Source organism: Prenolepis imparis, unplaced genomic scaffold (genome assembly GCF_030444845.1).
Source record: "Prenolepis imparis isolate NDT839.2.m4 unplaced genomic scaffold, iyPreImpa1.0 SCAF_5, whole genome shotgun sequence".
In the NCBI taxonomy this organism is placed as follows: Eukaryota; Metazoa; Arthropoda; class Insecta; order Hymenoptera; family Formicidae; genus Prenolepis; species Prenolepis imparis.
In genome coordinates, this window is record NW_028141163.1 from 120663 (window position 1) to 145092 (window position 24430).

At 34.4% G+C, this 24430-nt stretch overlaps 2 protein-coding genes across 4 annotated transcripts in view; one reads left to right on the top strand and one right to left on the bottom strand.

Annotated features, from left to right (window-relative positions):
* Positions 1-562: 562 nt before the first annotated feature.
* Positions 563-24430, bottom strand: part of LOC145936584 (RNA-binding protein Ro60) — a 37843-nt gene continuing 13975 nt past the window's right edge. Inside the window, exons 1-9 of one of the 3 annotated variants that reach the window (XM_083038890.1) lie at positions 8509-9307; positions 7693-7977; positions 7250-7607; positions 6611-6831; positions 6044-6249; positions 5834-5954; positions 5304-5707; positions 5081-5218; positions 563-4989 (exon numbers count right to left, since the gene is read on the bottom strand). In XM_083038890.1, coding sequence (XP_082895016.1) covers positions 5086-5218; positions 5304-5707; positions 5834-5954; positions 6044-6249; positions 6611-6831; positions 7250-7607; positions 7693-7974 — 1725 coding nt within the window. In that variant the 5' untranslated portion in view covers positions 7975-7977; positions 8509-9307 and the 3' untranslated portion in view covers positions 563-4989; positions 5081-5085. Of the gene's footprint in view, positions 4990-5080; positions 5219-5303; positions 5708-5833; positions 5955-6043; positions 6250-6610; positions 6832-7249; positions 7608-7692; positions 7978-8508; positions 9308-24430 lie in introns of those variants that run through there. The other 2 variants (XM_083038889.1, XM_083038891.1) reach the window with 2 other exon arrangements.
* On the top strand, positions 17215-23295 carry LOC145936588 (protein charybde). The gene is made up of 4 exons (XM_083038895.1): positions 17215-17553; positions 19383-19566; positions 19941-20096; positions 20497-23295. The coding sequence occupies exons 1-4, from the start codon at positions 17505-17507 to the stop codon at positions 20585-20587; spliced, it is 480 nt and encodes a 159-aa protein (XP_082895021.1). The 5' UTR covers positions 17215-17504; the 3' UTR covers positions 20588-23295.

Below are 24430 nucleotides of genomic sequence, written 5' to 3' on the forward strand. Positions count from 1 at the left end.
ACGAAAGCGCCGAGAAACCAATCTGTAGCGATATAATTCTGGGCGCTGCAAAAATATAATATACACGTATAGAAATCTGAAATTTTGAGATTCTCGAAAAATATTTTTTCTTTTTTTGCGACACACAGATCCCTGTCCCAAAACACGTGTGAGAAGAAAAGATCACTGGCCGTAAAAATAGCACTTTTAAATAACGCTCTAAAGGTGTCACTTTTTTTTTTAAAGACGATAAAGATAGTAATACATGTTGAGAGATACACGAGGGAAATGTTTTTCAAGAATCTCAAAACTCTTTTTCCAGAAAGACGCCGAAATATGTAAAACGTGTAAAATAAATCCATCGAACAGGCAAAGAACAGCTAAAGTGAACGGTATTATTCGTCTGTGAATCGATTCGTTTCGCCTTTACTTAGGATTTTTCGTATGTAAAAAGGTAAGGCCAAAAGACATAGGCGTTCAGTGCGTGAATCACGAACAACGAGAGGGACAATTTTCGTCGTAACTCGCAGAGTTAGTACAATTCGCTCTTGCTATTTTACACTGAGAACAAGGTAACGAGGTATTTCATTGCGGTTTTTGTACATGTAGAATTGAATATATTCCGTTCTTCGAGATTTCACTTTTCTATTCTTTTTTTTTTCCTTCATACTTTTGGCATTTGCGTCGAAAGCTTCGAACAACGGGGTATTGAGCACTTTTATCTTTTTCTAGTTTCTTCTTAGATCGTTGAAGCGACAATGTACTAATTATGGAATTATAAACTTCGTCTTTCGTGTATAATATGTATAATCCTAAGGAACATGATGTATTATTTTCGTACTTACGTTAGTCGCAAAGCCAAGTCTGCATACGACTGACAGAGAATCGAAAATGGAAAAGAAAAGGGAATGTAATATTAAAAATGGAAGTCCTTTGATCGACAAATCGTTCATGTAACAAAATTATGAATTAATTTAGCGAGCGATAAAACTTTTCAGCGAGTTGAAAATACCTTAACAAGAATATATCACAGTGTGAATATCGCAGTTCGCAGTTGACAGTTTTCGTGACAGTTTTAGTCATACGCAGACTTGCGACTAACGGTATTTGCTCCGAGACAGTAATGATGCCTGTAATGCTTACGAATCGGATAAAGTACGTTCGTGGATGTGCTTCCTGGTCGAAATCAATCGAAATCAGATCCGGAAGTTCGGAGGATCGTCTTCGGCGAGGAAGCTGACTCGTTCCCGCTTACTTAAATAAGGCGAGAACGTAGAAATGATCCGAGACGTCGCGTATCGCACTTGGTGCCACACATGTCCCGCGATTCATCCCATTACATCCTTTTCCCCCTTTCCCCATTGTTTTTTTTATAATAATGCGTAACTATACGTAATGCAGAATTTCTATTTTCCTCTCTTTCTCTCTTTACGCGGTAAATATCTTTTTTTTTCATCTATCATGAACACATTTAACATATTGTTTCCTTTTTTTTCTGTTTAATTACACAGCGCATCCCGAAATCAACTAGACTGTGAAATAACAGCGTGGATAAGTGATTCCCTTCGAGTTCTCTGGCTATACTACTTGCTTTTTTTTCCCTTTTCTTCTTCGTTTTCTTCCCTTTATACGCCAGTCTATATATCATATATTTCGGACGTATTCTTATATAATAATATTAATGAATACATATATTTGCGCGCACATCGCAAACGGAAAGGATTTCGATACTGGAATATTTCTCGAATCTCTCGGCCTTTTCTGACACTCTGCTTTCAAGTATTGAACGCTATAGCTAAATTTAATATTATAATTTCGTAATATATATATATATCGTTATATATACGATTATAGAAGAGATCTGCTTGTACTATGATAGGATTGCTATTAGCGATTGAGTTTAGAATTAAATTGGTCGATTATTGTAAATGTCTGTTGTAAAAAAGAAGAGCAGCGTTTAAAGGCGAAATCCTCCCCGATCGCGACGCAAGACGCACTCTCATACATATACAAATACTATGTAATGCCTACTCGCTAATGCCAGTGAATACAATTGAGCTACTAATATGATCGTAGCGTGAATATTATTTTTAAATTCGCGCGTTTCGATAACTAAACGCATTTCGTTTTTCAAAAGTTTTTTTTTTGCTCTTGCGCCACAAAGTTATCTCGTAAAAATGCGCTAGAAATTCTCCCAACACAATTCTCCAAACATTGAACGAAGATTTAGACACAAAGTGTGTGCGTGCGTGCGCGCAATAAACGTATAAATAATTTCTCCGAGAGCAACATGCTCGCAAAATACCAAGTCTAGAAATAATGTGTAAAAGTAGGAGATAAATACTTTCGATAAATTATAATTTATTACAAAATTCTCGGTAAGACTGTTGCGCAACCGAGATCAATGATCGTTCGTGTGAATTTTCTTTTGAAATATGAAAATAACTTGCAGTTTTTTTCTCGCCAAGTATTATAAACACGCCGTTTGTTTGAAATTCCTATACAAGATATCGCTGCATACAATATATTTTAAAATGAATACATATCCCTTTTAATATAGATAAAAAAAATGGAGAATCATTTTTTTTTAACTTTAATTCATCAGAAATTTAATTCATCGCTGATTAACTCTCTCGCGACGTGATTTATTGAATAAATCTTTTTCAACAATCAACAATAAAGAATTAATTTCTTTTATTTTCTGTCTAATTCGGCAAAAAAGTGACTTTAATCTTTAGAAAATTAACTAGAGTTTGATTTCAATTTTATTACAAGTGCAGATCGCTTAAAAGAGACAAGTTTATTTATACATCAGAATATTTTCAGAATATTGTTCTAACGAAAGACAATTTATTCATCGATAGCTTTCGATCTACAGATTATCAAGGGAACAGCTGCAAAGAACAGGTGAATAGTTAAGCACTTGATTGAAATTTGTTTCGAAGACCTGAGAGTTCATCCACACTGTACTTTTTAGCAATCAGGTATGAAGGAGATACGTGTGCTTCTCATACGCGAAAACCCGAAAGGGGAAAAAACCCGAGACAATAATCCGTAGATCGAGAACTTATTGTCAAAAAATACAATACGGAATTTTCAACAGAAAATTCACGCGCTAATTCGCTAGCGCAAAGCGACTAAAATTCAACAAATATAATAAAACGCGGTGCGCTTCTGGGCCGCGTCGCCTTAAATACCATTTCCCTAGTTTGAACAACAACAATGTATCTCGTATCACAGTATATTATTCAGTAGTGTATTTAGTATTTGTCTCTCGCTTGTCTTTACTTTGGATATGGCAAATATGAGATAGTAACAGTAAAATTATACTAATGTAAGTCTATAACTCTTTGGGGCTAAATGCGTATCACAGTGGGAAAATTTTCAACGTTCCTATTTTCATCGCCGTCCTCCTTTCTTTCGCTTTCTTCTTTTTTTTTATTTATTTATTTATTTTGTTTTACTTATTTTAGATTATTATTTTTTAACCGTCCAGAAGCGCACCGGTCACCAGAAGCGTGTCACTTTTGTTTCTCTTGTTTTTGTTTTATTTATTTTTTTTTAATAAGATCACGTTATCCATACGCACACGTTACGAAGAAGCGTAAACCGGCAACCAGTGGAATTAAGCAAGCAATATAGTAATATAATATTAGAGAGTATAAGATTTTTCTTTTTATCATATTAGTCAAAAAATGCACCATATGTTACTTAAGATACGCGTTTCCGTATCCGCTATGCAGTCTTATCCTAACTAACTTTTCGCTGCGTAGTGTGTCTCTGGTAATGCACTATTATGGAACATAGGACTATTGAATTGTACTTTTCCTTTTTTAGTTCTCAAAGATTATTGCAATTGCATATGAAGTTTCGGAGATGTTCGTACAATCGTGTTTAATACGCGAAATCTTTGAAGCTAAGTGAAGATATCTATTTTTTCGGTCATTAAATAAAATATAAGTTACGTAAGTTTAAATTGACTAAGATTCAAACAATCCTCAAACAATCCCCCCCCCCCCCTCTCTCTTTCTCTCTCCGTAAATGATAAAAAAGACAGAGAAAAGTATCGATTAACATATACTTGATAGAATATTTTACAGCAAATGACAATATGTAAGAGTTCAATTTGTTTCAGGAAGAAAAAAGAAAAAAAAAGAAAGAAAAAAAAACATTCCAAATATATTATTAAAATTAAATAAAGTGAAAAAGCGAGACTTCATATGCAACGGCTTAATAAAAAAGTATATATAACTGATCTATATATTGCTTATACGATTATCGAATTGATGATCGCGCTACTGCGCGCCAAGGTTCGCTAAAAATAAAATCGCAGAGTTACTTTAAGTAGTAGTAGTATCATCGAAAATCCAAATCGAGGTAAAAAAATACTTGATCTTTTTACACACAAAAAGGAAAGTACTACACAGCTGTTTCCTAACACTAAGAACATGTAATAGATAATATTAATATTATCGTCGTGCGCCAATAATAATGCACGGCGCTATTTGCGGTATATTCTCGATAATCTTCATTGTTCACTTGCAATTTGCAATACTCTATAATTCTACGTTCCAAATGTACTATCTCTCTGTTAGATTTTATATAAATGAACATTAACAGATGGCGAAATTAAACAACTTGATTCAGTTATGGGTATGCAAATACAAGCCGACGTTCGGAACATGTAAAAAAGACGAGATAGTTTAAAATTTCAAAATTTGCCACTGTTTTAAGTAATTAATAAAAGTTCTTTTTGCACACAAAAAGTTTTTCCTTCGCCTTTACTCATCACTCATCACATTAGTCGTTTGCTTGTTTGCCCGATTCGATTTTGAAGGAAAATTTATATACTCTCACTATATAATCGGCTCCTCAAACTGCCAAAACAATGTACTATTCCACTTTTGTATCGAAATATGCTTTAAGAAAATAAACCCCCTTTCTTCATTTGACCGTTTGCATATATCATATCATATCCTCTTGAAAGAAAAAAAAGTTTCGAAGAATTTTCTGCAAAAGTTTAGAGGTGCAATCGATGCGCACAATCTTTCACAAATCTATAATACTTACGATAATAACAATTTAATATGCATTTACGCACCACATTTAAAACAAAGACTGGGAGAATGCCTGGATGACAATAGGTACAGTAGCGTCGAAACCGTTGATCGTCAAGATATTTTTGTCACAATTTATCTTACGATATGTCGAGGAACAGCATACGCTACAATTAATAAGTCTGCAAACAAAAATTTCGCGTCTTTTTCTATTCAATTTAAGAAATTGATGTAAAATGATGATGATAAATAAAAACGCGCATTTACTTTGCCTGTGGAAGTTGTATATCATTTCTATATGATATGAAGGCTTTCTGAGATTCATCGTACTTTTCGTACACTTGATCCACAACATTGATGAAGACATCGTATTTCGCGTTCTCCTTCATGGCCCACAATATCGGTTTACTCAGATTGGTACTTCCAACGGGTATTTTCTGTAATGTATCCAAGATCTCGCTGAAGGATTGCGTCTTGTTGACATTCACCGTGTTAACTCCAACGTTCTTGAAAGTTGCTATGGTAACATTCGTTTCACAACGTAAAAGCATCATCGCGATGAGACAACCCGTCTCGATGCCAGTCATGTTAGCGTTCTGCCAAGTGCATGCTTTCATCGCCTTGTTTATGCCAATTGTCACCAGGTAGCGCAAGTTCGTGGATTGTTGATGCTAAAAATGAGATGCGACGATATTGTTATTATAATAATCATAATTAATAACTACAATAGGATTATAATTAAACTGAAGTGACCATCATAAATATCGCAAAACAATCTGTAAGAGAAATTGACTTACAGCGAATGACAAATCGAACGCTTTGTATAGAGCTTGAGTTATTTCTTTATTCGGCTTAGGTGGCGACCTTGGAGGTTTCTTTGCTGCTTGTTGAATTTTTCGCTTCTCAAAAGTCAAAGGTCTTGAAAATGTATATACGTATCACAGTGTGATATATAATCCTAAATTTAATCTATTGCCTATAAGAAAGGCGTACACAATTGCACTTACTTTCCGGAATGTTCGTAATTCTTTAGAATAATGAAAATTGATGCTGGATGAATTTTACTTTGCGCTATATATTCTGCATTAGTAAGCTGCTCCTTTACTTTCTCGACTGCCAATCCATCCAAATTTAATAATCCAAGATTGTTAATCCTTTGCAGATTGTTTAAGAGTGTAACGATATCCATTGATGGTATCAATGAATTCCAAACCTTGAGACGAAATAGCCGAACGTTATGTCAGCCCGTATCAATGCTTGATAAAATATTGGTTAGCGCTAATGGTGATTAACATGCATTAAATTTCCTTTCCATTTATATAGCGTGCAAAATTTATGTAGCGCTTTATTTTTAGCCATATATTATTATTATGCAAATTATGAAATCAATTCTCTTCTATAATTTGACAAAACTTAATTATTCACACATCAACGACTTAATTTTCAATATTATAAATATTTACATATCAAAATTGTATCAATTCCATACAGAATATATAATTTTACTTACATTTTCAAAAATCGCATTTCAATAAATTAATAACACAATAAAAAAAAAGATTGTAACACTTTACCTCCTTGGATTTTAGCAAGTGTCCAGGTATGTGCTCCAATGAGAATCCATATGTTTCCAACAGAGCAGCTGCTCGGACCTCATCTTCGCAGTGTTTAAAGTCTTCTACATCTTGTATATACTTTAATATTTTGTTGATATTCGGATTCTCGGATTGTTTTTCCAAATCCGCTTTGATCTTTACCATGCCATATAATATATATTTCAGTACCACTTCTTTTTCTATTAAATAATTAACTGCCTAAGTAACATTTTTATACCACTGATTAATGGCTACAGCCATCAATCATGATATAATTAAATATAAATTCACTACATATAAGTTATATCCGTTAACATTTATAATTTAATAATCTTAACCCCACAACTCTTAGACTTTGAATGATTGACATTGCACTGGAATCTAATTAGAATCATCCATACATCAATTATATAATTATATACAAGTAAGAACATAAATAAAAAGATAAAAAGAATGAATGTTATTGTTATCTGAAAAAAGTTGACAAATCTCAAAAAATGGCATCAATAAATGGCAAAAATATTAATGAATTTACTTGTCATGTTTTGCGATATACTAATTTTTCCTTCGTAACAATTTTTCTTAAAAATCTCTCTTTCATAAATTATGGACATTTACCTGGACTATTGGTCGAAGGATGCGACATCTTGACAATATCTTTATGTTTCCAACCGTACCTACTTTTGTATTTTGTGACACATTTTGCTAGATCCAATGGCTCTTTAGAAAGATACCAATTGTTAATAGCCTTCCTCAAGCCATTACCCCACCCTTGTGTAACATAATTCAACTCTTTCTCTCTGCACAGTCTAGAGGCGAAATTAATAAACAGAATAAAGTCTTGCGGAGATACACAGATCTTTCTTATATTTTCGTATGCCGCGGCTCGCAACTTCTCGCTCTTATTTTGCCTGCAGCAAATAGCGAGAGCAAATACCAAAGTCTCTGGATGTGGGACAAGATTGCTTTCAAACGCCTACGAGTAAAATCATCTTAGGAACATAGTTAGGAACAAATATATTTTGATGTAATATCATTATGCAATTTGTACTAATAATTACTTTTATGATTAATTCTATGGGTACCAGTTGCTTTTCCTCATTGTCAGCAAGTTCTTCTATGGATGGAACATTCTTAATTATAAAGTAATTATGAGCAAACCAATATCCAGGCTGATAATTGGCATATTCCTTTCCAATGTATAGAAATCGCGCTAGACGTATTTCAGGCTCTTCGAATCTTTGTTCTTCAAAAATCCGTGTTGAAGGTGTTCCAGGAAAATTAATTGGTCTTGGACCGATATATTTGAAGTGAACAAAATCTAAAGAGAGATCTCCAGCCATTTCCTGACAACAATGCAATGTTTAAAGCAACGATTAAATTATATAAAAGATTTATAAATGTTACTATTATATTTTAATTAACAAGTATCATTGACAAATAGCAATCGTCGATATTTAATTTTCCGAAAACAATTTTCAAGCAGAAATGCTAATTAAATTAATTTTTTTCCAAGTATTTTTTTCAACACAAACAAGTCTACATAAATACATCTAAAATAAATTTTCCAATTTCAATACTTTTTACAATTAACAAATTCCAAATTTACACACACTTTTCTGTCAAGTTTATTCTAAATATTTCTTTATAAAAATATAAATATTTGAAAAAATATATAAAATAAAATGTAAATTGCCTTGCTAAAGAATATTATTATTATATAATAATGCAAATGTGGATTTTTTGATAAACAGAGCATATTTGGTATGAAGAGAGAAAAGGAAGAAAAGTACGTATTAAAAAAGAAAAACAAAAGAGCTTAAAAATTACACTGAAAAATATCTCATGTTTAATTCAACAAGATTTTGTTCACGCACAGCCAGCGAAGTGTTCTTCACTTGGGAAAACCTTGAGGAAACCAAACAAAGCTTTGACTTTGATCATATGTATAAACAAACACAATCGCGTTTTCTCTCTTGCTTATATATGTATACTTTAATTGTTTCAAATTTTTCCGAAAGAGAAAAAAAATATATGTAAAGAGCACTTTGGGTTTCACACGATCCGTAAACAGGAATCGTGAATTGACGCTCACATCTCTCGCCAATCTCTCGCACACGTACAAATCAACCATGCGCGCGCGCACGCACATATGATGCGTCGAGCCAGGCACACGGCACACATGCACATATATATGTATATAAGCACGAACGCGGCTCCTTCGGCTCGGATTGCGCGTATCACCTGGTTACCGGAAAAGGTAACGCGGAGATGCGCGAAAGAGTGACACGAATCTTCATCGGTTGAAGCGATGCGAAATTGGCGTAAAATCAAATGAAAGCCATAACGAGAGAGACAGAGCCGCGATCGTCCTGTGTATGCTTTACCTTGCGTCAGTGGGGACTGACGTTGCGGAACGAGCGATATACGTAAGAGAAAACAGAGTAGATGTACAATGTTCGCGACGGCAACGACGACGACGACGACAATGATGACAACGACAACTATGACGACGTGAACGACGTGCGAAAGCGCACTGAACACTGAGCACTGAGCTGAGCACTAACTCCTGACAGTCCTAGTCCTGACTCACTGACTGACGTACGCGAGCGACGCGGAGCGGCAACAGCTCACATAGTGGCATAATCCAATACAGATGACATCAGATGGCGCGACATTGATAATATTCGGCGTCGCTTTTATCTCTTCCTTTTCTCTCTTATATAACTTATATATATGTTTATACATATGTATATTATACATACACATATTAATATATTATTATTATCTATATATAATTTTTATATGTATAATTTATAGTATATTAAATATTAAAAAAAGATCTCTCTCTCTCTCTCTCTCTCTCTCTCTCTCTCTCTCCTTCTCCCTCTCTTAGTTGTAGCACGAAGAAACACTCTGCCGAAATAAAATTAACAAAAGAGAAATAAAAATATATTAATTACAAGTATTATTAACATAAAGAACACACACATTAACACATTGTTTCAGCAAGTATTTTAGAGTAACTCTTATTTTTTTTAGGTATATTTATTGTTTATATAGTGAACAAAAGTCTATACATTACTACAATAGATTTTTCAATTTCATTGCCTTTAACAAAAGTATAACGAATTCTATTTTATATCCTTTTTTTCTCAAGTAATATAATAGTTACTCTAGATATATTTCTTTTATTAAAAATGTATAAATCTCATATAAACATATGAAATTAGATATAAGTTTTACATCAAATAAAATATTGAATATATATGCCCATAGAATGCATGCAATGTATATAATGAGAGATACATTCAATATATGTATATACATATATATTACATACACATATACATATATATAATAGAGATACAAATACAGAGGATGATGTCCCATGACTCGAGGTGTCCATACGTTAAGGGCATGTTATTGAAGTCATTTAGAGTTGAAATTGTTTAATAAATATATGTCCGTATAAATGCTTCCTAAACAAAACTACAGCCATTGAAAGTTGATGTAAATATTTAAAAAGGGAAAGAAAAAAGATATTTTAATTAACTTATTTATTTACAAATTATTTACAGTGTGTATAAACAAATTATGTTCAAAATTATCTCCTGCAGACGCAAAGTCTTGTTCTGCGTAAAAGTGATTTAACAGTGGCTCGCTTCACTACCATACCAGAAGAATTTCTTATTTGCGTTGCCGTATCTATAATTCTGTTCACAAGTTCATTCCTATTGCGAGATTGGTCTGTATAAACTATTGACTGACAGAAAATGTTTCAAATATTCACATCAACTTTCAATGGTTGTATAGTTTTGTTAGGAAACATTTTCGGACATATGTTTATTAAACAATTTCAACTCTTAAATAACTTTATATATAACATGCCCTTATAATGTATGGACCTCGGGTCATGAGACATCCAGTATATAAAATTACATATAGATATTTTTATAAAAATGTGTAAATTCCATAAAAACTATAACTTTAAAATTAGATATAAATTTTATTACAAAATATTAAATAAAAATGTATTAAATATCTATTAAAAATATGTATTAAAAATGTATTAAATAAATATATTAAATGTATATTAAATATTAAATAAATGTATATATATAGAATTTAATATGCATATATGAAACACACATACACACACACACACACACACACACACACACACAAAATACAAATTGCACCGTGAGAGAGAGAGAAAATAAGTATCAATATATTGTTCTTGCTTCGTAAATGTATCAATTCGTATATTTGCAACTGAAGGATTAACGAAGACTATTTCCTTCGGGAGTCTATGATTTATTGGCCTTTAAGCGACGATACGTAATAAATACGCAAATTGTCCCTCGGCCATCTGACGCTTCCCCTCCCCCTCCGCGCCGTTATGACTTTTGTAAGATTAATTGCACATAAAGATCGAGATACAAAGAAAATAAATAGACGATTCTCCATCGGCCGATCGATCAACTCGACAGAATTAACTCGCCACTATATTTAAATCGATATCACATTGTAATTGTCTTTTAATCTTCGCGTCGTTACATTGTAACAAAGAGAAGACAATCCCCCGCTATATATCTCTAATAATTAAACACTAATCGGACTCTATATACACACACATACACATAATGCGCGCGCGTTTCGTCATTTAATCATCCAACTTATCGTTCACGCAATCATCATTGTATCGATGCAGGGTATGCTTTCCGACTCTTTCACCCCAATCCAGATACGTGGCTTAATTACATTGATAATGAAATCGAATCGTAAAATGACGTAAATTTTTGTAAAGTTGCTTTTCTCTATACGGAGAAATTGATTTTATCAGAAAGCAATTTTGCAAAAATTTACATCATTCTCACTGAATGTCAATAATACAGGTCAATAATAATATTCTTAAATGACTCTCGATACACATTCATATAATCACCGAGATGCCTGAAATTTACAAATAATTTCAAAAGAAGTTAGTCGTATGGCATTATAATGTTATTATTGAACGCTAATTGCGAACATGTGTGAAATACGCGAGAAGAGATTGAAAATTTTATTGGCAGGATATGATATTTTTTTCTCGCAAGACATATTAACCCTTCGAATTTATGGATATTTTATGCTAAACCGCATGGTCAACATATGAAATACCTTTCCATTTCTCTTTTTTCCATTTCTGTTTTTGTTTTTGGTCGATCGCGAGCGGATTCGATGCGATCGACTTCAGCGGAGATGCGCACGCGTACGTAAAAAAAGAATCTATAAAGGTACAAACGCGCGCGCGCGTGTGTGTATGTATGTATGTATGTATGTATGTATGTATGTATGTATGTATGTATGTATGTATGTATGTATGTATGTATGTATGTATGTATGTATGTATGTATGTATGTATGTATGTATGTATGTATGTATGTATGTATGTATGTATGTATGTATGTATGTATGTATGTATGTATGTATGTATGTATGTATGTATGTATGTATGTATGTATGTATGCGGTGACCGCTTTATCGCTGAAAAAATCGCGTGACGCATAATGTGCGCCCGCGTGTGTGTGCGTGTGAGATTTTACGATCGCGTATTTATGGTCGACGTTTCTCGTTACGGCGCGACGCGACGACTCTCGGCGCTTTTTCTCAGTTTCTTGTCATTTTCTGATTGCTTTTTTATCACTTTGTTCATTGACCCGTTCCTTTCGATAATATTGGAACCTGAAACTGCAGCCGAATGATTTACGATGATATTCTAATAACGGATCAAATAAACGGTTTCATAATTTTATAGTTTTTATAGTTACATTTTTCTACACTATAAAGTTTCTTTTATTTCAAAAAAAATCTATACACATAATTGAAAATTTATAGGTCGTTGCCTTAAATTTTTTCAGTTTAACTGTCTTTTTTTAATAACATATTTTGATCAATTTGGAGACATCAATAATTTTCGAGTTATAAACAAATAGAAAAGCTTTTCGCAAATTTTGTGGAACTGAAAGATTAGCGAAACTATTTTATTTAATTTCAGATAAAGTTTATTTTAAAGAAATTTTAATTTGTATAAAAATATGTATAATAATAAAAGAATTGGAAACTTGCAAGTTGAAGATTCAGAAAATCCATTATATTGAAAGAACATACGGTGATTTTAGGACATTCTATTTGCGAAATAGCATTTTGTAAAATTTTATATATATGATGATTCGTAAATTCAAAAAGCAAATCCTATATATATGCGCTATCAAAGAACTGCCGAGAAGAAATATCTAGAAATCGTTTCTCTACTCATTATGCGTATTTATAACTACGCGAATCACACACACACACACACACACACACACACACACACACGCGCGCGCGCGCGCGCGCACACATTGGCCCGCGATGTTATCGATTTTTCTGGATCTCCGTGCAACAATTATGTCCACGTATATTGTACATATATATGTATATACGCTAGCACCGGCGTGTTATGTAACGCGTTCTGTATCGCGTTTCTATTAATGTCACTAATCGTCCGAGTATTAATCACGTATCGTATTTCTCGACCATGTAATCCTGCGTTCATTTGTATGTATGTATGTATGTGCGTGCGCGCGCGCGCGCGTACTGTGTGTGTCTGTGTGTGTGCGTGCGTGAATCCTATAATGTTGTTCCGATCATTATCTCTTTAATGCGCGAGATAATGCATCAAGACAACCGCAAGATTCTTCCGAATACGCTGCACGTAGAACTCTGATTTATTCGTCGCAAACGGAGGACAAAGAAAAAGACTTTTTTTCAATACACACGATGCTTTGTTTAAATGTTACGAAATGTTTCGCGCATATCTTTTTTATAACTTGTCTAATTCCAAGCAATCGAAGGAGAGTATAAGTGTGATGAAAAGTATTTTTAGATCTCATATATATATAATGAAATTTTGACTTTTTCATCTTTCTATATTTTTTAATTTTCTCAAAGACGTGCGATCTCAAGATGGAAAGAATAAATACCGTGTGCACATCCCTAATGATTAGTGATACGAAGAGGTGTGTCAACGAACCTGCATTATCTTTATAATGTATATGTACACATAAATATGATCGAAAGATATCTTTTTATATAATACGCGCGTTAGTGCGCAATAAATAAACTCTGCTTTCAGTTACTCGCGCGTTGTGAGGTAATGTCATACATTTAATTTTCTTTTATTTTAATTTCTTCAATAATCCGCCAGATTTTAATGCGTTCTGTATATAAGAACTCGCGCTTGCTTGAGTGAAAAGCCAATGCCATATATATAATAATTATACGCCAAGAGAATGATACTACTCATAAGGAGAAAACGATAAGAAATGAGACAAGGTACATTTGATGATTGTTACCTCTATATAGTCTGTCGTCACTCGAACCGGTTTTTAATAAAATTCAGCTCTTCGATTATGTCGTCGGATGCAATCGAAGAGAGAGAGAGAGAGAGAGAGAGAGAGAGAGAGAGAGAGAGAGAGAGAGAGAGAGAGAGAGAGAGAGAGAGAGAGAGAGAGAGAGAGAGAGAGAGAGAGAGAGAGAGAGAGAGAGAGAGAGAGAGAAGGGGGGGAGAGAGAAAGAGAGAGTCGCGACAGAAATGAGCGAGGAGCGAGACAGTACGAACGTCATGTTATTCGTTATTCGCGATCACGTACTCGCTTCCACGTAAGCGAAACAAAGAGATCGATCGTTCGAGTTGCAGAGCGACGACCATAGCTAAGGTTCTCTCTTTCTCTCCATCTCCCCCCCTACCTTTCCTCCCCCTACCTTCCCTCCCCCCCTCTCACTCTTTCTCTTTGTCATTCTCGATTTACGGAAACGCGATTCGTTGTTCTCGCAGTCTCGCGATTCAGTCTCGCGACTCGCGAAATTAATGTGTTTTGATTGACGCATGAATGAGCCAACGCCAACGCAAAAATTGATTTGGCGATGCTGGCGGTGGGGGTCGCGCTTATCGAAAGCTTGTTTGCACGAGAACGCGATCGCGAGGCTAGCAGATAAAAAGCAGCACTTCCGATAGAGATGTTATTCTCCAGAATCTCTACGGGCGTGTTGTTGTTCCACCAGTCCTTCGTTTTACGGATCGTTAGATTTATGATTTGTCGTCGAGTTCTCTATTTCTTTCTTTCTTTGCAAGTTCTATTCATCGTACGAATACGCTCCGTGCATCTTTGCAATATCTAATCGTCATTGCGTAGATTTAACCTTAAACGGATTATTTTATCTTTGTCTGATACATTTCGCTTGACGTAAATTAGCTATATTTATAAACATACGATAAAAGTAGAATCTCGAAGATTATAAACACGATACAACATGATCGCGTTTACAGATTCTTAGCGATATGAATCGGATAGATTTGAATAGATTGTAGATGATAAACATACTCATTCGATAGATTTACGAATCATCGGGCGATTTAAAACTGCAAATTTGCCAAAAAAATATTGTCACAAAAATTCTCGAATCTCCCTATTTGTATTATTACGAATTCTTAATATCTCACTGATTCAGTCTGTTTTCTCGCTAAAATTTCTAGAGTATATTTAATCAACAGATTCTTGGTCAGAATCTTGGCTCAGATTCACAAAAGTTTGTGTATACTATTCCTATTTCATACTAATAATTTGATATTTGCCGTTTTTTATATTTGTAGATTTAATTATTATTTTTATTCCCAGAATTTGTTTACAAAAATAATAAAATAACGGAGTAAACAGAAAAAATGATTTGTAAGGCTTTTACTAGTGTCCCTATAAAAGAGAGAAAAAAAGAGAGAATTATATCTGTAATCTTTATTTCAAAAAATAAAATATACAAGTAGGATATTAAAAAGATAGAAAAGATAATAAATACATTTTTATTTCCTCTTGTTATGTGTTCTTTTTCTTGTTATCTTTGATATTTTTTTCTCCGCGGTTTCCACATAATTGCGCAAATATAGTTATGTTATATATGTATATGCTTATATAATATATACATATATATATATAGCTTTTCTAGCAGTAGTATACATCTCCGACCGAATGTTAATTCCTATATTAATTATTCAAATACGATCATCTTTGATTATTTATTAGAACTAACGGCACAGCTGTGAACGGCACAAGCCGTAAAATCTTGTAAGTCTCGTTACATAAATTCTCTTCTTGCGCGCGACCTAATGTGTCCTCCGCGGATTAGACCGATAAAAATATTGTGTATTTTCAAATACACACAGGCTATTTATCAGCTGTGAGAAATAATTTCCTTCGATGAAGTCGAAGCGATATTTTCTGCGCGTTTTATAACGGAGGCGCGACTTATTATAGACGGAAAAATGGAGTAGCGGTAAAAAATAAATTGCAGAAACGTCAAATTGCGTCAGATCAAATATTACTCGTTAAAAAAACGACGTGAGAAATAGTCGGTTTTTTTGCATCCCGATTGCATTGCATACCGAGATAATAATAATAACGTAATTCGCGTATCATTAAAAGAACATAATTCGCTTACATAACGATGAGAATATATGTATATTGCGTTAAATCGCGATGATATCTAAAATACTTTTCGACCGAATAGAAACTCAAGTTCGATCGCGTGTCGCCGTGAACAAGCGCTTCCTAACACAATTGAAATCTTACGCAATATACGCTCGATTCGTATAATCGGTTCTCTTGCACAGGAGCTCTTATTTTATCTTTGATTTATTATACTCGTCGTTTATCCGCGTCCCTGAATATACATATAATATATATTTCTCATTAAAAGTCTTATAAAAAGATGTAAAGTTACTCTTTTAAAAGATACTCTTTTACTCCAACATTTCCATGAATCACCATTTTTTCACTATAAACTTTGCTATAGATCAGATCAGCTGATCTCCGCGCCGCAAGTAAAACATATTACTCGTACTGTGAATTTCTAAAATAAGTTTTTTTTATCTCTCCCGACATATAAAGACCAAGAAATGTACGTGTGTGTGTGTGTGTGTGTGTTATCCCCTTCTTTATATCGAAATCTCGATTTGCCTAAATCGTCAATGCTTTGAGAAAACTCGCTCTTGGCACGAAGGCTCCACAGTGATCTCACCTGTGGTTTTAATACGCGCATCTCGTGTTAAAAGCCTCGATAAAAGGCTGCACGTAATGCACGTAGTCACTGAGAGATGCGAGGAGAGAAAAACACACTCAGAGAGAGAGAGAGAGAGAGAGAGAGAGAGGGGGGGGGGAGAGGTGGAGAGAGGGAGAGAGAGAGAGAGAGAGAAACAAAACGAGCATCGTGGGTGAAAAAGGAAACCCGGTGCGCTGGTGCTGTCACCGTCGGCAACAGCGGATGGGTCCTCTTGGAGGTTGGAAAAGGATCGTTTCACGCACGTTCTCGCTCGCACACTGAGCACCGAACGATGCCGAAGGCCGGCGCGAGCATCGCCGGAAACAGCCGAAACAGCGGACACACTGTCTGAACGTCACGTAGGCGATGTTGCTAGGCGGTCGACCAGTGGTGGAGCGCGGCGCGGCGAGAGAGGCGGATAGCTCTGACAGGGTGGGAGCCCCCCTCGTATATAAGACGCGTCAGCGGCCGGCGGCTGATCAGTCGAGTAGGTGACGTTACGAGTATTCGAGGTATAGCGATTTGCCGCTTCGCGTAGAAGCTGCGGTGAAAGTTTTATCTTTTTTTTTCCTCTCCGAACGTCGCTGATACTGTTCTGTCATTCGAAACCGCTTCTCAATCGCGTTTCCGACAGTCCTACATCTCGTTCGTTTCGGCTATCGAAAAAAAAAATCGCTCGGTCGTCTCGCAAAGGGATAGCTGACGAGGAGATCCGTACCATCGTGTTTCGTCCACCGCTGGACGTTTTCGCGAAATCATGGAGGTCCTGCCGTGTCCTGTCAACGTGGACTTCAGCAACACTAGAGGTAAGTCTCGCTTCGATCCCGGTGTCATGTTACCGGTTTTTCCTTCTCAATTCCCAATCGTTCCGGTTTCTCGCCCCTTTCAAGCCTCGGTCTCCGTTCTTCCATCGTTCGAGCCGTTGTTCTCAGCTGACAACGCCGGCTGGAATCAGCTGATTTTTGCTTGCAGCACGATTTGTTTCGTCCGATAGACAGCTCGAAAAGTTTATTTCAATTTTTAAAACGCAAATGGAAGACCGCAGATTTTATGTGCTTTATTCGGCGAAAATCCGAATAATTGCGTCAGTCTTCCGATGGTGCGAAAGAGAAAAGAGGGGAGTATGCCCTTCGCTATTGTTTTTCCTTTCAATGTTCTTCGATTGTTCTTATTGCGTTTACATACCGTTTACAGATTATTCTCATCGTATTTATAAATCGAAATTTTCTAGATATTTAAACGTTCTCAATCCTCCGAAAAAACAATCATAAATTAACGAAAATTGTCCTTTTTTAAATAGAATTAAAGTATAAATATAATATGTTGCAGTGTTTAATGTGACATAGAAAATTGATAAAATTAGAACTTTTGTGAAATAAATTAATCGTGCTTTGCAACTTTATGCCGGTTTCGCAAAGTTTTTCGATACGACGACGCGGTGATGGAAATATTTTTAGAAATATTAGAGCTAAAAAAATTATTTATTATACCTCGAATTATACAAATTAAACGGATACTTTTATTATATTCGATTTACAACAAAGATAAAAGAATCGAGGTCAAACGAGTTCATACGTTACCTACGACCTCGCCTCGTCTTAGCCGGTTGCTATAGAAACAATGAGTGAAGCGAACACGGATTATTATTATTGGTCGAGTAGTGTTGATGCGTATAAAAGAAACGGAAATGTTATTAAATTGAAATATATTTTTTTCAATGACTCCTCCCGCATTTATATTCGAATAATTGATATTGAGAGTCTCGAGTGAGGTGAGAGAACCGGTGTTGCGTCAGCATCTTTTCTGACGACAGCTCTTTGTTATATTACACGCTTATACAGACGTTCGTTTTGAAATAATAAAATGATGATCTCAGCACACACGCGTACTCAATTCACAGAGAGATCACAGCTGAGATTGTGAAAGAGAATTAACGCTTAATTTTAAATTAAAAATACAGAATAGTTGAAACTTTTAATCCAAGATGAAAATCAATATTATAGGGGACGTGGTCAAAATTAAATTGGTATTAAAGATTCGATACATTCGAATCGCATGTAATATGAATCGTCAAGAAGCAAAATATGTTTATTCGTTTAGCTCCATACGCGTTTTCGATTGCTTTCACGATTCAAAGATATCGGTCGATTAATATTACCTCAAGATTACGTCAGTTTTACACTTTTATATTTTGGAAGATATTGTACACGTACACAAAGTATTTCAGATTTGCCGATATATACATTTCAGCTGTCATAATGCTCCGATACTTTCTCGACAAAAGTTAAAAAGAAAAACAAATTATTATTCCATACAGCTAATTTAATAATCTTTAATTAGAAATAATTAATTAATCTAAATTAATTTGATTCCACATTTTAGATTTTATTTCAATGAAAGTTTTATTTTTCGGCAAATATAATTGTGTTTAATATTAATTTGAATTTAGCTAGATAATAGCTAATTGAATATTAAATATTATTATGATCGGGCTGAAAAATAAAAAGAAAAAATATAATATTTACATCCTTTCGCGACCGATCGTGTTTTAACCGACGATAGTTACATTATCACTTTGCATATAAAGAAAAGTTAAACATGCGTGCTCAATTCCATTAAATTAATTGTTATATAGCTGAAAGCGCGACGGACGAATTGGACGGTGCTTGCCAGGCGCTGGCAAAGAGGCTGGAAGTCGAGCTTAGGAGGGCTAAACACGCCCAGTTGGCCTGTGGCGAGGTCCTCCTACCGGCCAATTTGCTGCCTAAGGTAGCCAAAGACGTACTTACTATGGCGGAGAATGAGCCCTGTGGCCTTAGGTAAGCGAAGAATATCACTACATCTGTGTCATAATGCGAAAAAAATTCCAACGATTCAACACAATTCGGGAGTTCGAATAAACATTATTTTCGCGCAACAAGTGTCCATTTAGAAAGTGTAACGTGTTTTCTCCAAGTTATCTTTCACACGAATAATGTTAAAGGGTGATGTTGATGATTATATATGAGATGTTTGGAATGCAATGCTTTTTTGGCGTAATACGACAACTATATCAATAAAGTAGAAAATTTATTAAAATTTGATACTGCACGCTATTATATGTATACCCACGTGATTACGTATACTGTTTAAATTGTGTCCATGTATGTGTGTGATTAAAAAATTAATATATGTATAATGTAATTTGTTGCAGAGGCTGCACCCTATTCATTAGCTTCGAGACGGACAGCATGTGTCGCAAACTGTCGAAAATACAGTGCGATCCGAGTGCTGTGTCGACATTCGAGCTCTATCTCACATTGAAGCAGGACCACACGTCCTGGCACATGCTGCTACCTCAATTCTTAAAGTGAGTAAACTTTATGTAGTAAAATCTTGCAACTAGAATTTTAACCTCCTTTAAATTACGTTTTTGTGAATGATAAATTCCAAAGTTTTCTCTATATTATGTTCCACATTAACTAATTGTCTAAATAAAATAACATTCTACAATATAAAATATGCTGTTATTACACTTCATAAATTAGCCATTATCATTTGAAACTTTATTTGAGTAAAATAAAGCGATATCACGATAAGGTCTGTTTTATTTAAATCATATAATGGGATCGCATTGTATAATCATAGTTTCTATCCAGCTTTTTCGTATTCGCACAAACATCGCGACATTGCAAAATAAAATCTATAGACGATGCAATCATTACTCAAACTTTCAATATCCGCGATTCGTTGTTCTTTTTTTTCTTCAGAAATCTCACGCGTGGAGGTACCATCATGATCAGTAGGGAATTCACTCTGGAGAAGAAGAAACTCTACAGATCCTACCAGCAGTCTCATTGAAGAGTTTCGAGATCACAAACGTTTTGCACGTTTTTTATCCGTTTTTTGCCTATGCGCGATAAACGGATGCAGCCATTTTTGTCAGTTTGTCAGTTCGCCCTACGGCCGAATGTCAACTGAATTTGTACAATATCGCAAAACCAGGGAAAGAAGAGATTCTAAGGATGACGGAAGCAACAATGCAGAGCAGAGGTTAGACTTTTGTCATTATAATGACACGTGATCGTGAGATATTTTGCGTTTAACCCTTTAACCGGAAAAAAATATGTTTCGATTTTCCATCCAAAGTAACTTTGGAACAACACTTTGAAGAGAAGCTTACTCTCGCGCGCAAGAGGTTGTCGTGAATTCGAGAGATATAAATAATAGTTTGGGTGGAGAAACGCGTCGCTTTATACAGTTGCAATGAACGCGACTGTCTTTCGAAAAATTGAACCTCGTGTCGATTGTGTCTAATATGATTTAATAATTCAAAAATCTTGGCAACTAGCAGTTAAAGAAATCGGAATTTAAACAACTAAAAAACTAGAGATTTCAGAATCTAGTTTTTGAAAGTTTAATATATTTGTTGAATTATATATAACAGGAATTCTAAAAACTACAAAAACGATTTTTAAAATACTAACTAAGAGAGAATGTAAGAATCCATTCGTGAAATCGTTCGCAATGTCGAAGATTGCGTAGAATTTTAAGTTTTTTCCAGAGATACTAGTGGTTTATATATAGATCTGAAATTGAAGATTATTGTAATAATAACAAGTTTGAATCCAACAAGAGATTCTCATTGTTAAGCAGCAAACCGGTTAAAGGGTTTAACAATATCGCTCTTTGTTTTGTCTGCTGTCACCTTGCAATATTATATCCAAGAAGAAGAGAGGCCTATGCGTATGATAATTGTGATAGCGCGAGATAAATTCTATATAGCAGCAGCAGCAGCAGATCTTGTCGTGAGGAGAGGTTCTCGCGTCTTCGTTCTCGAAGAAGAGATATGTGATTATAAGACTTGTAACAAATTTCACGTGATATGTAGCGAATATAATTAATTTTAGAGAAGCGAGAGAGAGAGAGAGAGAGAGAGAGAGAGAGAGAGAGAGAGAGAGAGAGAGAGAGAGAGAGAGAGAGAGAGAGAGAGAGAGAGAGAGAGAGCGCTGATTGATAGCATTCAGGTAGTTATTGTCGTGTCAGATGTGTTTAGCGATGATGTTTCAAAGCTCGCTTGACAAGTAAGCGCACATTGTCCATTTTTTTGCGTTGCAAAATGCGAAATGATCACGTTGAAATAATGTGGCAGTGTATTTTCCAATGTAAGAATCTCCTTTTCGGAGATCTTGCAGGATAGCCCAGAAGAGTGGATACTAATAAGACTGTTCGTTTGTGATTAATTTAACTGTTAACATAATGTTTAAAATGATTCAATCTTATAATCGAAACAATTTTCAAATTAGGAAGCGTGAGTTTAGAATTGAAATAATAATTCACAATTAATTTTTATATTTTTGAAAATCTCGAGAAAGGATCCATCTTCTTCGAAAACTTTAACTAGCAAAATATTTCGATAGTGTGTTTACGGTGCACATACTTTTCTGGGACATCCTGTACCTTGGTACAGATGATGGTACAGATGTTCGGTTCATTTCATCATTCCGTCGACCAATCTTTTCCCTCGTCATTTTCTCCCTTCGTAACAAGTCGTGTGAAAAAAAATCTCATTGAATTAAAATAATAACATACTCTCTCGATGTTGGTAATCATCACGCTAAATATCACAGATATGTTAATAATCATGCCGGATGGGTGATTTGTCTCAATAATAACCTGTTGAAATCGTCGAACTGGTGTCGACGGCGCTTTCGTTTTTTTTTCTTTTTGTACCAATTAATTCTGAATCGTTCCATCTCTAAATATCAATATTTTATTTTAATGAAATTCTGCGAATTATTTTTCGATAAAATTTGTATGTCGATGAATATTCATTTCTCGATGGAAGAAATGTTGCGATAACCTTGATACTTGTGGAACTCATCATAGGTTTTTCGTTCGTTGAAAGATTTCTTATCATATCGAGGATTTCTCAATGAAATAGAGAATAGAGTAAAAAAGCGGTGCAATTTCGAATACTTCACAGAAGTAACGAATTTAAAACCGAGAGTTAAAAAAGAAAGAAGAATCGATCCTGTGTAAAACAATGTAAAAAGATAATTATTGTAAAATTATTGTAAAAGCATATGCAAAATAATGTAAACGTGTAAACACACACACACACACATACGCGCGCGCGCGCACGACGCACGCACACGCACACACATATATATATACTTACTAGGCTATTATAGATGTGATTGAGTTATATGTATATTTTAATAATTTCTAAGAATCGATCCATTTCGAAACTGTATCGCTTAACTACTTTATGTAGTTTTTCAAACAGATCTCTTCAAATAGAGAAATAACGATGAGCTGAGCTCTCCAATGCGTTTCACGCATTAAAAGAGGGAGCAAAGCGGGTTGGATTAATGCTTTGCCATTGAATTATTGCTTAATCTTCGCTTCAGTTCGTCATATTATTATTATTATTATTCGTTGACTATCGTACGTATTACTACATACATATGTTGTGGTTAATAACGCTATTCACGTTTCCTTTGTGTGTCTACATTTTTTATTTCTTTACCCCTTTTTTTTTTTTTTTTTTTTTTTTTTTTTTTAAATTCACTTATTGGTCTTTGTTCTTTGTCGTTTAAACGTGATTAAAGACCTTAGTAGCGGTATATTGTGATATTAAGAATTATAAAAAGTAATTATATAAGAGAAAGAGAGAAGTGAGAGAATGCGTGATTATCGTTAGGATTTAGATTAAGGACATTCATTTCGTGAGGCTTCCTTCGGGCTCGAGAATAACGCGTTCGTGTTGCGTGTAGAGAAATAAATACGAGCGCCCTATTTTACCTCTGCGCACGCACGAAAACCGGAGTCGAAAATCTCTTCGTGGTTTATTTACAAAGGACGGCGACGCTTTAACCGGTCGGATCGAATATTTGGTTCTCTTCTTTCGAATTGAATTAAAATCGATCTCGCGCGACGAGATTCGATAGAATTAGATTGAACTCGTTTTTCGATAAAACTTGATAAAATGGAGCCGTTTCTCTTTCAACGAAAGTCAATGAAGCGTAAATGCTCTTGCAATAAAATTCACTGTTTGCAGGAAACTCGCAATATAGGTGGAGAGAGAGAGAGAGAGAGAGAGAGCGAAAGAAAAAAAAATTATTTGTATATATAATATATATATATATGTTATTTTATATACATTAAAATAAATTATAATTTTTATCGACAAACTTGAATTTTTTGACATAATTTGATATAATAAAATTTTTAAACTTTTCATTTGCAATTCTTCAAAAGTTTAATGCATATTCAATATTTTTTTTTTATAATTAAGGATCTGAACACTACATAATCTCAATATTAGAATATGTAAATTAAGAATTTGTTCATAAACCTAAGAATAGGATCACGAGAATAGTTTGTGCGCATCTTTTATCTGATCTCGAAAATCTTATAGATTAAATAATTTGCAAAATTATTATTTTAGTTTTAAAATAAATTGAAATTTATTCCATTTTGTTAAAAAAACTAAAATAAAAAATCAAATAAAAATATAAATTTATTATAAGTAATAATATAACTTTGATATTACATATATGTACACGTGTATCAATATTTAATCAAAAACTATATAATATTTTTATTACAGAATTTAAGAAAAAAAATTATATAAAAATAATTAATATTTCAAAATTACAACCGCATATATTATACAATAAGTTTAATTCGTCTTGTTAT

Bases quoted from the DNA above. Each gene is read 5' to 3' on its own strand.
- LOC145936588 (XM_083038895.1), top strand. From the start codon at position 17,505: ATGGAGGTCCTGCCGTGTCCTGTCAACGTGGACTTCAGCAACACTAGA. The intron at 19,567-19,940 runs GTAAGCGAAGAA...AATTTGTTGCAG, and splicing joins AATGAGCCCTGTGGCCTTAG to AGGCTGCACCCTATTCATTA. The intron at 20,097-20,496 runs GTGAGTAAACTT...TTTTTTCTTCAG, and splicing joins CTGCTACCTCAATTCTTAAA to AAATCTCACGCGTGGAGGTA.